Here is a 16,866-nt window from a genome sequence, read left to right as displayed (position 1 = left end):
TACCTCAAGAGAGACTCTCAACCTATCTGTCACTATCTGTTAAACCTATTTGTTAAAATTTCTGTAGCATTGCATCCTACTCATGACCATTTCACAAGTTGACTTGTCAGTGTGAGTTAAATCTCTTTTTTTGGCCACTAATTACCTATTACCTATTAATGATTAATATACAGTCTTAAAGGGTTAGTTCACCCAAAAATAAAAATAATGTCATTTATTACTCACCCTCATGTCGTTCTACACCCGTAAGGCCTTCGTTCATATTCGGAACACAAATTAAGTTATTTTTGATGAAATCCAATGGCTCTGTGAGGCCTCTATAGACAGCAAATGCCATTGAACTTTTCGAGATCCAGAAAGGTACTCAAAACATATTTAAAACTGTTCATGTGAGTTCAGCAGTTTGGCGCTCATGTGAGCACCAAAGTCACATGATTTTAGCAGTTTGGCATTTTGACACGCAATCCAAATCACTGATTCGAAACAAAAGATTCGAAAAAGCAGTGTTTTGAAATCGACCATCACTAGATATCATTGAAAAGTCATTATTTTGTTTTTTTGGTGCACAAAAAGTTTTCTCGTCGCTTTATAATATTAAAATTGAACCACTGAACTTACATGAACAGTTTTAAATATGTTTTGAGTACCTTTCTGTAGAACGATATGAGGGTGAGTAATAAATTACATTATTTTCATTTTTGGGTGAACTAACCTTTTAAGATTGATGTGGTTTTTAATTAGTAAAATGTGCTTGTATGATCAGAATATCAACTTGCCTAATAATTACACACTGTAATTCACTGTATCTTTGAAATAAGTGCAGCCTTACAGCATAATGCAGCATAAGAGACTTCTTTCAAGATCCCCAAAACTTTTCTTTCAAAAATACCCCAAAAAAGACCCCAAACTTTTAAACAGTTGTGTAAATCTATGTGTGCTTTCTCTGTCAGGTGACCTCTCTGGCTGACTCTATGGACGACACTCTCACGTGTCAGTCAGGCAGAGGAGATTCTCAAGATGGTGGTGGGGGAGGCGGCGAGGAGAGCGAGGATTTCGGCGAGTGTGTGTGGAGCAACAAACCTACCTCGCGTAGGGGGGTCATGGGAGAGCAAGAGCGTCTAGGGGTCATGCATGAGGACAGCACAGCCACCTCGTACAGCGATGTCACGCTTTATATGGATGACGGCATGCCGTGTTCTCCGCTATCTATCGAGCGGGTTCCCTCTAGCACGGACACAGAGTACTGGGGTGTCAGCAGTGGGGTTGGAGGCCGTGAAGACAGCCGGGAAACGGAGGGTGGTGGGAGCAATAACAGCCGGCGGAGCACACCGTGCACCGAATGCAGAGATTTCCGCTTGCGTGGGTCACACCTTCCTGTTCTTACCATAGAGCCGCCTAGTGACAGCTCCGTTGACATGAGCGACCGTTCCGATCGAGGCTCCCTCAGCAGACAGCTGCTTTACGAGCAGGAGCCTGCAACGGGTGGATCGCCCCAAGGGACTCTCAAACACAACCCAGCACCTCGCACGCCAAATCCTTGCGCAGCACAGGGCCAGACGCGACCCCCTGGTCGCCCCATCCCATCCCCTCTGCCTACACACTTACCGCACCACGCTATGATGCACCATCATCACCACCCACATCTTCACCATCCACTGCACCACCACCCTTTGCCACACATCCATCACCCCTACCCAGACCCCACGTCTCCCTCACCCACCCAACCCCCACTCACACCCCTGTCTTCCTCATCCTCCGCACCCCTGCCCACTACTGGCCTGGAGCACTCGGATGGGGACAATGACTCCCTGAACTCCACCACCAACTCCAACGAGACCATCAACTGCAGCTCAGGCTCTTCGTCTAGGGACAGTCTAAGGGAACCATTGCCTCCGCTAGGAAAACAGACCTATCAGAGAGAGAGCAGGCATAGCTGGGACTCACCCGCGTTCAACAATGACGTGGTGCAGAGAAGGCAATACCGCATCGGACTCAACCTCTTCAACAAGTAAGAGATGTTCACCAAAAAGCATCACAAGATCAGTGATAGGAGTAGAGATGCAAAGGGGCAGAGCATATCCTGTATATTTCTAGAAAGTTTCCAAAAATCTGAGATCGTCCTCACTGCAGATAACGAGATCCAGGGGGCGAGGTTGCATCCAGGTCCAACTCCTCCCAGTCTACCCATCTCCACCCCCTGGATCTGAATCCAACTCCTTCCACTTTATGTATCCCTAATCCTACCCCTCTCTACCCCCTGGACCTGGATTCTGGATTTCGTGTTCTGCAGTGAGGAGCTACTGAAAAATTCTGAAAAGTTTCCAGAAATTTACCAGAAATTTTCTGCCCCTTTGCTTCCCTAGATAGGATTGACATTGTGTGGTTTCAGTTGAAATTTTGGGTTGAAACTTTAAATAGTGACAGCAGTGTCTTGCAGTCTAAGTCTTTTTAAACAAGATTTCTATTTTTTAAAATCCCCATTCTATACACATGCACTGTTTTTATTAAATAATTATTCAAAATGAAATGCAATTATTTAGAATTTTTTAGTTATCCACTTTTGAGCATTCTTGTTGTTTTGTTTCATTAACAATTACAATTGGATTATATTACTTGAGAAACTATATGTATATTTGTTCTTTAAAAAGGCATTATCATGTTGCAGAACTATTGAACTGCTAAAATAAAAAAAAAAGTTGAACCAATATGTTTCCATTTTCATATACAGTAACCTTAAAATCATGATGTTAAAAACATTTTAAGTACAAATATTTTTCAATTGCAATTTACAGATTTCTCCTCCATATGGTTTAACACATCTGTCATATTTCATTTTTACATCCTTATATTGAGGATATGACAAGCCCAGAGTGATTTCTCTGAACATTTTTCTGACTTAATACCTATGTCAAGATCACAGACGATTTTTGACAGTACAGTGTTATTTTAACAAGTCCCTCTATTATAAATCATAGAGAATTGATAATATAAAGTAACAGTAACATTTTATGAATCAAGATTAATGTGTGAATCTTTTAGCACCTGAGGAACTTTTAGCAGAAAACTAAGTCTGATGAGGAAATGAAACTGTATGCAATCAAATGCATTTTAAGATCAGTTGACGGAAATAAATAAAAGACCGCACGATCAAATGCAAGATGTGGGAACCTAAATCCGATTGGATTTAATTTCAATTTCAATATGTTCTTTTTTTGTCTTTAATTTAGTTTATCACAGATTTACTGAAATGAATCTTATCCTATCTTTTTCGCCTTCACTCTCCCTGCCTTTTTCACTCTGTCTTCCAGGAAACCAGAGAAGGGGATCCAGTATTTGATAGAGAGGGGTTTTGTATCAGACACACCTGTGGGCATTGCACGCTTCATCCTGGAGAGAAAAGGCCTAAGTAGACAGATGATCGGGGAGTTTCTGGGAAATCGACAAAAACAGTTCAACAAGGATGTGTTGGAGTAAGTAATGATGTTTTTCCTGTCTTCCAGACACAGATTGTAGCAAAGCATCCATATGCTGGAGGCAAAAAACAGAAGCCAGACACTGGCTAAAAAAAAAAAAAAAAAAAAATACATGTTAGCAGATGAATTCAAAAATCTTTCTGTTTTTCTTTCTCAGCTGTGTGTTGGATGAGATGGATTTCTCGGGTATGGATCTGGATGACGCCCTGAGGAAGTTTCAGGCTCAGATTAAGGTTCAGGGGGAAGCCCAGAAGGTTGAGAGACTGGTAGAGGCCTTCAGGTAGCCCTTACTCTCATCACACCCTTTGCTCTTTTAACTGCATTTTGTAGTTCCACATGAGTATTAACTTTTCTTTCTTGCAGTCAGAGATACTGCGTGTGCAACCCTGCACTCGTCCGCCAGTTTCAAAACCCAGACACTATCTTCATCCTGGCATTTGCCATCATCCTCCTCAACACAGACATGTACAGCCCCAACGTCAAAGCTGAGAGGAAGATGAAGCTGGAGGATTTTATTAAGAACCTTAGAGGTGATCCACTCCATCCTTCTATTAGATCTAGAATGTCTTTAGCTAAATCAGATAGATTTTCCAGCTGTTTTCATTTTCTTTTTTTTTCCTCATTTGTTTTCCCTCTCTTTTTCATTGACAGGAGTTGATAATGGACAGGACATTCCCAGGGATATGTTAGTGGGCATCTACCAGCGCATTCAGAAATGGGAACTCAGGACAAATGATGATCACGTGTCTCAAGTGCAAGCTGTGGAGAGGGTCATCGTGGGCAAGAAACCTGTGAGTCAAACCATGTGATTCACTCATGCACATCATACTTCTGGTTGAAACCCCATATTGTTGTTCATCTTGTTGATAAAAGGAAATTTGATCTTCAATTTGTTTGTGTCATTTAGCGTGAGACAAACCAAGTTGTATTTTGATATGCTACCTGTGTGTATGTGTGCACAGGTGCTTTCTCTGCCACATCGCAGGCTAGTGTGCTGTTGTCAGCTGTATGAAGTCCCTGACCCCAATCGACCGCAGAGGAGTGGAGTTCACCAGCGGGAGGTCTTCCTCTTTAATGACCTGCTAGTGGTAAGTCTTCAGTCAGCCATATTGGTCTAATTACTGCAAGAAGATGTAGAGGAAAAATACTCCTTTTGGTTTAGAAAAGTCATGTGCACTTAAAATTATATAATAGTACAATATTTGTTTTGAAAAATGTTTACAGGATGTATTGGCCTACTGTTTTCATAAAAAAAAAAAAATTCAGTAAGAACATGTAACAGTTTCAGTTTCTATATATATATATATATATATGTATACACACACACACACACACACACACACAATTCATTATTCACAAGCAATCAAGCAATTTCTGGTTCTTGGTGCACCTAAAATGACAAAAAATAATATATTCTTTATATGTAAATATTATGTATTTATATGTATTACTACTACTACTACTACTACTACTACCACTACTACTATTGCTACTAGGGATGTCCCGATCACGTTTTTTTGCCCTCGAGTCCGAGTCATTTTATTTTGAGTATCTGCCGATACCGAGTCCCGATCCGATACTTCTATGATAACCTACATAGAAAATAATAAAGAAGAGCGAAAAAACAGATCCAGGAACAGTGCTTTTCAGGTTTTTCAGGTATCTAACAGTAATCAAATAGTAATCAAATATAAAATATCACTGCATATTATCTTTACTGTGTAAAATAAATAAAGATTAATCATTATTGAAGTTACAAAAACTATTCAGTATTCAGTCAAGAGCAGTGAGTGATTAGTTTGTTATTTGTTGTTTGATTTAACATTAAATACAGGCAGCAGGAATAGTTGATTTCCCTTTAAGACATGCACGATCCAGTACATATACTGTTCCACATGCGCTGTCTTTCTCGACTAATATACGTTCACTTAAGACATAACCGACTATGTTTGCTAGGATACTCGCTAGGACGGGCATGTTGACATAATTTTTGTATGAATTTGGCCGCCGAAGCGCAAGACTTGAAAGAGAACTCCGTATTTGCGCGCTGACTGGAATAAGCGTGTGCGCGCTTCGGATGAGCGCACACAAATCTTCTCACAGCGCGCAAGCTCTCTTTCGCGTCTATTACTAATAACTATAATAATTAGGGATGCGCCGATACCAATACCAGTATCGGTATCGGATACCAAGCTCATGAACTTGTACTCGTTCTCGTAAAAATACCCCCGATACCAAAGACCGATACCTCATGTGACGTAACTGGCAGAATTTCCCGTGCACAGAGACACCGGCGGCAGCAGCAGAAACATTGTCAGCCTCAGAGGTGTGGAAATACTTAAAAATCAATTATGACAACACGCACATTGTGAACGGCATTCTTTCAATCACGATTCGTTATCGATTAGTGAAGGCGGGATAGGCGGAATCGCGCTGAATGACACGAACCAGAAGCGCTCTCTCACACGCACTTTCACTTTCTTGCGCACGATCCCAGTTCTCTCAGACAGCATGCAATCAGTTTTCCTCACGCCTGAATGGTCAAATGCACACATAGTTGTAAAAATGTCCATCCTGTGGAGTATTTCACATAAATACAGTCGGTTATGGCTTAAGTGGACTTAAACATTTGGGTGAAAACAGGATATGTGTCAGTATCCATGGATTCGATCTTAAAGGCACCGTAGCCTATATTTGTCATTAATGTTAATAAAACAACAAAATATGTTAAATAAATGTATACATGGTAAATAAACCTACTGTATCTGAAAAACAAGTTTATTTGATTCGTATCTCTGTAGTATGTGTTGTATTGTTTGTAATTTGTTTGTAAATTTCTTTTTATACAACAATTTTATGTATTTATAATTATGTCCTTTGAAGGTTATTGGACACTGAAATTTTTGTTCTCTCATTAGAGTAATATTAAAGAAGCTGTCCTACATTCATTAGTCTCACTATGTTGTGCTTGGAAAACTGCAACATCACCAAAAAAAGAGAGAGAGAGAGAGAGAGAGAGAGAGAGAAATTAATAAATGTTTAGGCATCGGTATCGGTGAGTACTAGAAAAAAAATATCGGTACTGATACTCAGCCCTTAAAAAATGGTATTGTGCATCCCTAATAATAATAAATACTTATTATGGAAGATTTTTAGACACCTTTTCATTCTTTATCATTTTATTAAAAGTCCTCAAAACTATTTAATAGCACAAATAGAAATATGGGAAAATACAGTGACCAAAAACAGGGTAAACAAATCAAGAATGTTATATTTTAGTTCTTCAAAATTGCCACTCTTTGTTTAGATTACAGTTATTCAGACTGCAAAAAAAAACAAACAAACAAACATATATGTATGTGTATGTTATGTATGTTATGTATGTTATGCATGTTATGTATGTTATGTATTTATGTATATATACTGTGTTCCAAATTATTATGCAAGTGACATATCAGTAGGATTTCAATACTATAAACATTCAGAATTTAGTTTTTCAAAGAAAGTGTTTGTTTGTTTTATTTCTCCATATCTTTTTAGATAACTGACAATCTCAGACAGGTTTGTTAAATAGTTCGCCAGATCTCAGGTAAATGGCTACTTAAAGAGGTTGTTCCACATTATTAAGCGAGTCACAGTTCTCATGCAATATGGGGAGGAAGAAAGATCTTTCTGAAGATGAAAAGCATGACATGGTGCAATGTTACGCAAAAGGTATGAAAACTAATATTTTTCATAAACTGAATGGAGGTTATCAAACTATCATAAGATATGTGAGTGATTTAGAGCACAGCAGAACTCGGTCAGATAAAGGCTTATTAAGGAAAGTTTCTGTCAAACAAGTTAATTGTATTAGAAGGGCAGCTATAAAAAGCCACTGTTGAGCACCAAATGGGTATTTTGAAGCTGCTGGTGTCACTGGAGTCTCAAAAACCTCTCCATGCAGGCTGGCAGTTATGTGTTAAGTTGCATTTCAGCCACCTCTAACCAAAGCTCACAAAGAGAAATGTTTACAGTGGGTGTAAATGTTGACAGCCCTAATATATATTCAAGTGTGTCCAAGCATTTTTCTGTTGTATGTATGTATATATATATATATATGTATAAAGATCATAACTACATCCTAACATCCCCTTTTGTTCCCCTCTGCAGGTAACAAAGATTTTTCAGAAGAAGAAGACGTCTGTGACGTACAGTTTCAGACAGTCTTTTCCCTTGGTGGAGATGCAGGTTCATATGTTCCAGAACTCCTGTAAGTATATTCATCCATCCATCTGTCTCACCATCTGCCCCTCCTTCTTTATTTATACTATCACTCCATTCCAGCTCGTTTACACACTCTGCTCTCATCCACTCCATCTCAGCTTGGTGCTCTCTCATTACCCTTTCCTTGCTTTCATGTAGGTGGTGTTTTGGTTTCTTACCAGTATATGAAGGAGAAAAAGACATCCTCATGCCATTACCTCAATTGTGGCTGTTCTGTTGATTTCTAAAAACGTCTGTTCTCTATTTATCTTAATCATAATTTGTTTTGCACTTGTTTTCCACTAACAAAATATCTAATATATGCTTAAAAGAAGATAAATTAGTTTAAATTAAAATTTCATAAGATTAAGACAATCTATTTTGAATTAAATGTTTTTCGTACCCCATTGTTTTTTTTTTTATTATTGTTTTAAACATAAACCTCTCTGTTTTGTTCGATTTATGCTTAAAGAAAAACTAATAAGAAAGAAAAATAACTAAACATATATATCATTTTGATAAGTATACAGTTAATTTATTTTGTTTTAAAGGTCATTTGATATTGTGTATATCTGTAGACCTTTGTAAAAATGAGAGATCTATAACTAATTACATGAGTCACAGCACATGCCTCTTTATCTGGGTCTCTCTTTAATTGACTGCATTTATCCTCTATCTCTGTCCCTCTCTCTCAGACTATCCTCACGGTATCAGACTGACATCAGCAATGCCCGGCAGTGAGCGTAAAGTTCTGATTGTGTTCAATGCGCCAAGCCAGCAGGACCGAACACGCTTCACCAGCGACCTGCGTGAGAGCGTCGCTGAGGTTCAGGATATGGAGAAATACCGTGTAGAGTGTAAGAAATCCTTATTATCTGTTGTTTCACACATGACAGATCAAAAGCATGAGGTCATTTTCTTGTTTGCCAACTGAAATTTCAGAAACTTGCTGTGTGGCTGATAAATTATTCAATAGCGTTAATGTTCATTATGGTAATTGTCAGTTTTGCTAGCATTAACCCCCTTAACTCTCTTCTCCGTAGCCGAGTTAGAGAAGCAGAAAGGTGTGATGCGTCCAGGGCTCCTGAGTGGAGATGTGGGCGGGGTTGGCGGAATGAAGACCGAGGCTGTGAATGGCACTCTGGGAAGGCCCAGTCTGGATGACACGTACGCAGCAGGGGAGGGGCTTAAACGAACAGCACTTAGCTCCTCACTGAGAGACCTCTCTGAGACAGGTACAACACGCATTCACACAACAGACTCCCTTCTGTTTCAACTAGGCTCTCAAAAAATGCAAAATTTACCACAAATTATGCTTTCTTAAAAATGAATGCTCCCTGGATTTCTGTGGATTGCAGAGCATAAAAAATAAAACAATATTTATATGGAGGAAATATTTATAAATCCACCACAGTTTGATCTGCCATACTGTAACAGTTGTGGAGTGCTGAACTGTTATGAAGTACAGATTGACAGACAGTGCCCTCTAATGGCACATTATGTCCTTGCATACAGTTTTTCATTCAGTGGCTGTTTTTTGAATGTCAAATTTTATTGTATGTGCAATCACAGTATGCAAAATTTCTATATGCATAGATTGCATAGATGCTACATTTGTTCAAATGTGCAGTATATATTGGGGGAGACTCTGTGTAAGGGCTGTGACACACCAAGCCGACTGTCGGCCATCGGCCAGTGGCGGGCCGTTGGTGAGCGTCTGTTGCAGTGTGTTCCATACGTCAGCTCTAGTCAGCATTTTGAATCGGCAACTGGGCTGGCGTCGGTGCACAAGAACAAAGCACAGATATGGCAGAGCAAAGAAGTCAAAATGGCATAGACAGAAGGCAGATCTAATTTTACATCATCTTGCCTCAGCATTCCAATACACAAATATTTTCATAAAAACATGAGCCGCCTGGAATGAAGAAAAAGATCAGCATGATTAATATCCAAAATGGTAAGCAAGCACTGCTTTGTTTCCGATTTGTATATCTGCAAGTTGTAGTTTCAGTTTCCCTTTTTGAATGACAAATATAGACTATTTGTACCTGCTGATATAGACAGTTATTTCCTTACATGCAGGCACAGAACGCACACGCTAGTTGACAGACGCCTGTAGTCCTTTTGGTGTGGTGTTCAAGCGCAGCTTTTTTGGCCAGACGCAGCTAACATGAGGCAACAACAGCTTTTGTCGCTGCTAGTTCTTTGACGTCAGCTCGATGTGTCACGGCCTTAATACTGTAAAAATCTTGACTTTGACCACCTATTTCCATGAATTGATAGCTGCCAAATTTTTCTCAGTGTTTGATCAGGCTGCCAAGAGATAACACATCTTTACGGAAAATACAAAATAGCCATTGTAGCCATTTTATTTCGAACTCGCAGAATTAAACATGAATGTAATGTGGTCATGTGGCATACTACTCTTTTTTTTATATTTTCTGAATATTTTATATTTTCTGAACACAGCCGATCTCGAGTTCAGTTTAGTTTTGTCAGTGGACATTGTTCATTGTAAACAGATCACCCAGGGTCAAAACCCACTAAGAGGTTTTGGAAAATGTTTTCTCCATGACTTTGACCCTGACCTTGCTGTGCTTGGTGCAGGAAAGCGAGGCCGTAGAAACAGTGTTGGCTCTTTGGATAGTACCATTGAAGTAAGTCGGACAGATTTACTAACTGCTCGTAATCACGTTGAAATGGAATGATCTTGTGTTGAAGCTTTCTCAAGTGCATGAGTCCTCTGTACTGTATTATTTTGCATGAATTTGTGATTATTGTGTGAGGAAGTGAAGCATGTTTTATTCCATATTCTGTAAAAACAGTAATCTGTGTTTGCTTTGCATGCAGCATGTCTAATAGGTTATGTCTGGTGCATTTGCTACTAACTACTACTAACTAATACATTGCTCTGGTAAAATAATGCCTTAATCAGTGTTTGAGGCTTCTGTTTTAAAGGTTCGCATTCATATGTTTTGCCTGAGTAAAATGAGTGAAGCGCTCTAAGGAATACTTAGTTTGTTATATATACTGAGTAGTCGACCATCACAAAAATCATTGTGGCTTCTTTAATGACACTGACATTTCTAACTTTTGCCAGATGTTTGAAGCTGTTTAAATCTAATGCTAAAAGGCTTTTTGGTTTTTGCTGTCCAGGAAATGTGTGTACAGTGTTACACATCTTGTGTGGATGTACTTTTAAGTCTCATCTACATTATTGTCTTGCTCTTAATTTAAAATTAAGCATTTTCTGATATTAAAATTCTGGCTGATGCAGACAAGCCAATAATTATTTAATATATACCATAGCAATACACGAGACAAAACAATCTGATATAGATGTGCATCAAGTCTTACACTGTGTCTACACTGGACAGGAGCGGCGTGATGCAACGCGCCAAAAAACAATAGAACCCATCATAATCCATGATATTGTCTACACTGGATGCTTTCCAGTGCTTTCCAATGGTCGTCTTTTTGTGTTCAGTGTAAAAAGCTTTTAGCTGTTGTGTCGTGCAGCGATTAAAAGTTGCGTCAGGTGTAGACATGATGTTAGTGTAAATGCAAACTTAACAGACCTGCCACTTGTTCTATGTAAATAGGTAAATAAAATAGTAGTACCAGCTGCTGAAATTTTGGTACTGTACATTATGACACTAAAATTCATATTTATTAGTTGTTTTTATTTAGAAAAAATAGTATAGCATTTTAATATCTGGTATTTATTGGTTATCTACTATAACATAAATCCTTATTGCTTATCCGTATTGGCCAGAATTTTATCAATGTATTCCTAAAAAGTAACAAATGATTTATTAGTCCCAACAGATCTCATTAGTCCCAACACTGTCCATCCTCTTAGATTTTCAGTGTAATAACTGTCTGGCTTTGTGTGTTTGTGCGCACTGTAGGGATCCATCATTAACAGTCCTCAGCCGCATCAGCGTATGCCCATGGGGGGCGCTGTTCCCAGCTGCTACGGGCTGGAAGACTACCGGCCTCACCGCCCCATCCTGAGCCCCGGAGTAGGGGTGGGGGGTGGGCCGGGGCAGCTTCACAACGCCGTAGGCAATATTGGGGGGGTCCCTGGCATCAACGATCGAGGTGGGGGACCGGGGAGCAGTTCTGGAGGGAGCAATTCCGGTTCCTTCCTGGGCTCCCTGTTTGGGAGCAAGCGCGCCAAACCCCCTGCTCCCCTTACTCCCCCCGGGCCACATTACCCGGCTCCCGTGCCACCTCCTACTACAGGAGGACCGCCACCTCCATCCCCCTCCGCCCTCAGCCAGTCAGACCCCGGTGGCCCGTCCAAGATCCAAGCGCTGCACGCTCAGTACTGTCACAACAACTTTGGGCAGCCTCCGCCCCCCTACCACCATCATCATCGGTTCCACATGCAGGTGGCCGCCCCTGGCCATCCACCCGCTATCCATCACACCTTACAACGAGGGTCCCTCCCACGACGCGGGCCGCCCGCTCCTTCACACGCCCAGCTCCAGCAGCAACTATCTCATCATGCTATGCAGCAAGGCCGCTACGCCAATATGGCCTGCACCCCTCCGCCTCTGTCCCCGCATTCGCCCCATTCACCCATCGGCCCTTTCAACTTCTACCACGTGCACCCCAATACCATACGCCACGTACGGGTGCCCGGTCCTTCCGGCAAGCTTCCTCTCACTCTGTCTCATTCGCAACCCCACCCTCACGCCCACTCCCACGTTCACTCTCATACCCACAGCCATCCCGTCCACGCCCACAGCCCCCACCCCTTACTGCATCACTCCGCCCATCAAACTCATTTCGTTTTCTCGCCGCCCCCTCAGGCGCCATCCGCCATCACCGCCCGGCACATACCCCAGGGCCCCGCCCACTACATACCGCAGTACCCGCCCCTCTCCTCCATTCCGCCTCCTCCACCACATTCCCCGTTACCTCCTCCTTCGTCACCACATACCCCTCTCACCCCACTTACCCCGCTCTCTCCCCTAGCCCCGCAGCTGCCAGGACCCATGGGGTCGCAGTCGGGCGGCCCAGGGGGCGGAGGAGGAGGCGGAGCCAGCAACAGCAGCACAGTCGGCAGCTCCAAATCCAAACCTATCAACCGCATCAGCACGGTGGTGTGAGGGTGAGCCGCGGCAGAGGGCGCAGAGTCTCAACACGGAAGCGCCGGAGCCCAGGCAAGAGGAAGCATACCATACTCAGACTCTGTTACTTCCACATCCGCTTCCCTCACGTGTAGAGTGGGAAACCTGGCCGGCTACATGCTCATTGCTAGCCTGAATGGCCTCTTGCTGTCCGCCGCCATTCAAAACAAAGGCTGTGTAACAGCATAAAATCTCCGACTGAAGATCTGAGGAGCCTGATGGAGACAATGGTGAAGCAGATGAAGTGTTTTTAAGAGTTTGAGTTGAATTTGACTTGCATTGCTGCCAAAGGAAGAGGTTACAGGAGATAAGGGGGTGCCAATTTAAGTCAGACTGATGAATTTAAGATTCAGTGTAAGAAGATGATGATGGTGAACTCTTCAAACACTCAACATGGACACATAACCGGACAGATGAGTGCAAAATATAAAAGAAACTGAACTTTTTTCATTTGTAGTCTTTTCAGTTTTCATGTGTCTCAGATGACAATCATTTCAGGGTCAGTCAGAATTTTTGCTTGATACATTCCTCAAAATTGTCAAATGTATTCCTCAGCGTGTAAGAAGGGCCAGCATGCATTTAGAGGGATGCCAAACACTATATTTTGATTCTTTTAAACTTTCATTTTGCCTTGTGAGTGAAGGGATGGGGTGGGAATTGCTGAAAAAGTTTACTTAAATATACTTGGAAAAAAAAAAAAAAATCACTATTTTGGAACCATTTGAAAAATGTTTTTGCTTTTTGTTTTGTTTTTGTCTTGAAGAGGCTGGGCATCAGGTTTGCAATAAGTCAGCCATAACAGTAAAAAAACCTTTTTGAAGACCTCAGTGAAGTCATTATGTCATGTGCGCCTTTCATTTATTAAACAGAATGTGTAGAAAGAGATTTAAATTGTTTGGTAGATATTTCTTTTTTCTGTTATATAAGACAATTAAGTCTCACCTAATGGAACAAACCTAAATGTAATGTACACAAAAGAGTCATGACTAATAGCGACCAATAATCAAGACATAGATAAATAGAAAAATCAGCACCGCATTTGTTTCGATTTCCTGCCGCCTGTTACCTCAGCATCTCTCCTTCCCTTTTAGCATTGTCATTTCACTATTATTTTTGTCTTATTTAAACAATCTCACCTGACCAATGAAACATTTTATTTGGCAATTCATTACATAACCTTAGTGCCTACTGTAAAGGTTTGTCATTGGAGGTTCAGGATCAGTGGTTACATTGTGATACACCTGGATATTTTCTCTGGATGACCTGATGGAGGAGCAGGGTGTTCATAGAGAGTCTCATTGAAACTTTGAAATGAATTCTGTACTCATGGACTTGCGGTTGAAATGTGTTACAGATATCTTAAATATTTAGAAGTAACTGAATTTTAAAAAGAACATCTGGATATGGGTGATTTTAATGGGTGACTTTATTACTATTATGATGTCAAATACTACTGATATAATTCTTGCTTTTTTGGTGTAAAAGCTACTGCTAATATAACACATGGATATGTTTTAGCAGAGTGCCGTGCTGAGTGTTTTCTAAGAGCTTTTTTTAGACGGACCAACAGGCTAGGTTTTTTTTGTGTACAATTAATGTTTAGCCAACTAATTGGACTGCTGATTTCAGGTAAATGTTTTGCAGCAAGTTTATAAAACTATATTATCCACATAAAAGCTGTATGATCCATGTAAAACTTGTCGTTGCCAGAAGCCATACACACTTGAGCAACTCGCTCTTTTAATATTGTGAATTTTGCTGAGTTGCATGTCCAATGTCAGTGCCCTCTTATTTTTTTATATGAAAGCTGTTTAGAGGACTTATGTTCATGCACACACACTCATTTACACTGAGAGACTGTAAAGCATCTTTAATTGTGAATTGCTGAAAGTTTCTGGTTTTGCACATACACAAGTTAAAAATCATCAGTGCCTAGGATCCAAAGTTCCATCTGCGTCCCTCCAAACAGTCCCTATCTCTTTCTGCTTACCCCCTTTGACAACCAAAATGGGCCGTTCTCTCTCCATTAAGCAGAATCATTTACAGAATTACATTACATGATGATGTTTGTGTTGAGGAGTTATTTTTATACTTATAAAATTTTAACATTTTTTAAAAGTCCTACGAGGATGAAAACATCCTAAATAAGAATATTAATCTCTGCTGCTAGGCCCAGCCCTTTATTTTATTTTTACTATTTTCTTTGCCTGTATGAAATACATTTAGTCGAACTACAATAAAGTTTATTCAGGTAATTGATTCCAGTACTTCAAATCTGCTAGCATTTTCCATAACTGGAAACCTTAAGGCCCTTGTAGACAAACAGGAGCTCCATGTCCCTGTTCATTAGCTGTGGCGTGATCTGAATTTAGAGGGCCGTTCAACACATTTCACATTTTTTTCCTATGGGTGGTATTGCTTCTCTCTAACTCTAACGCTTTGCTCTTGTGCTTGTATTAAAGAGTCCTGAGTGCTGGGGCATGCTGAGCTCAAACACAAATAAAGCAGAGATATATGATGTTTAAAAAGAAAAAGAAAAAAGAAATCGATCCAGTAGTTTTTTGAGACGCGTGTTCTGGTTTCTGACACGCTAATGTCTTGCGCCACCGTGCCCCGTGTTGCATGTCTGCACTTACTGTAGCTGAATGATGCTGTATAAACCTGAATGTATATATTAGCTAATATAAATATGCCATATTTACTCTGCACTTGACTGAGGAATCAATATCTGGCTGGGAATGGGAACATGAACCATTGTTTACATTTTAAGGACCTGGGAATGGGGGGCTTGGAACGAATTGTAATTGTAAAATTGTATCAGTATGTGTGTGTAAGAGCAGTTCCTATATTTAAAATGATTAATTGTATGAAGTTTTATTTGTATATATGTATGAGGTTTCGATGCAGAACTAATTCAGAGAAATTATGTGATTATTTATTGCTCTCATTCTATAAAACATGTTCTTGCTGTTGGAAAGTTGTTTTTTTTAATTATTATTTTTATGTATTTTTGAGCGACTGTTTGGCTGTGTGTGTACAGTATGAATGTATACGTGTATGCGTTTATGAAATCAGGCTAATGACCGATTTATATTAAGCATACAAAATCATTTTATTTGTCTAAAAGTTTATATTGTTATACTGTCTCAGTAATGCATTGAAATAACCACTCAAGAACTAATGCACATTACACATTGTATAATTAGGACTATTGATATCAGTCAACAGGTAGATACCATATGAGTATAACTGTAGGTTTCTACATTTTATCTAACACCAAGACAGAAATGACAAATGATGCTGGATAAAGTACTCTGGTCACATACATTTGTATACTGAGAAATTGAAGTTCTCCACTAAAGTCCATTGTGTTTCTGACATGTACAATATAGTCGAAATCATAGTCAAAGTCATGCAAAATTAGTTGAGCTGAACAAGTGACTCTCATCATCAAACTGGTCAAAACTCTTAAGGCCATTTTCTACAAAATCTTCTTGAACACTTACAAATATGCTAACAAATTTGTATATCAATCATTTATTTGTTAATAAGAATATCCTTTAATATTTGAGCTCCTTTTCTACACTGTTGTGTGAACCACTTCAGGTTAAATGCTCCTTATAACAGTATATTAAAATGTACAATCTGTATTCATTTTGAAGCTGGTTATATTTCATAGGATTCCAGAGCCTTTTTGTGCTTCCCCTTTTGCTGGTGATTAGTATGTGTTTCGCATTAGGCCACATAGGCTTGTGAAAGTCTCTCTGTGATGATTTCGGGTGTTAGGGAAAATAATTACATTCAAAATTAAAAAGCATAATGTGGCTTACATTGTGCTTTTGTCTTATTTGTGTCCTAATAAACTGTGCAGGAGAATAGTGTAAACAGACCATCACAAATAAGCAGTACAAATGTTCAGCACCACATCTCTGTAGAAAAGTTTAACATGATTGTGTCTGCACAGGTTAAGCACTTATATGATGTTGTACTTTTGAGCAGTAAGTTTT

At 40.0% G+C, this 16,866-nt stretch overlaps 1 protein-coding gene across 3 annotated transcripts in view; it reads left to right on the top strand.

Moving 5' to 3' along the window:
* LOC137026360 (IQ motif and SEC7 domain-containing protein 1) overlaps positions 1-14,128 on the top strand; it is a 94,522-nt gene extending 80,394 nt beyond the window's left edge. For all 3 annotated transcript variants that reach the window (XM_067393670.1, XM_067393669.1, XM_067393671.1), the window contains 11 exons: positions 951-2,008; positions 3,309-3,470; positions 3,631-3,753; positions 3,837-4,003; positions 4,125-4,264; positions 4,436-4,561; positions 7,626-7,725; positions 8,414-8,575; positions 8,762-8,953; positions 10,326-10,375; positions 11,630-14,128. In XM_067393670.1, coding sequence (XP_067249771.1) covers positions 951-2,008; positions 3,309-3,470; positions 3,631-3,753; positions 3,837-4,003; positions 4,125-4,264; positions 4,436-4,561; positions 7,626-7,725; positions 8,414-8,575; positions 8,762-8,953; positions 10,326-10,375; positions 11,630-12,838 — 3,489 coding nt within the window. In that variant the 3' untranslated portion in view covers positions 12,839-14,128. The remainder of the gene's footprint in view (positions 1-950; positions 2,009-3,308; positions 3,471-3,630; positions 3,754-3,836; positions 4,004-4,124; positions 4,265-4,435; positions 4,562-7,625; positions 7,726-8,413; positions 8,576-8,761; positions 8,954-10,325; positions 10,376-11,629) is intronic.
* The last annotated feature ends 2,738 nt before the right edge of the window (positions 14,129-16,866 follow it).

Source organism: Chanodichthys erythropterus, chromosome 9 (genome assembly GCF_024489055.1).
Source record: "Chanodichthys erythropterus isolate Z2021 chromosome 9, ASM2448905v1, whole genome shotgun sequence".
Lineage (NCBI taxonomy): Eukaryota > Metazoa > Chordata > Actinopteri > Cypriniformes > Xenocyprididae > Chanodichthys > Chanodichthys erythropterus.
This window is presented reverse-complemented; position numbering and strand designations above follow the sequence as displayed.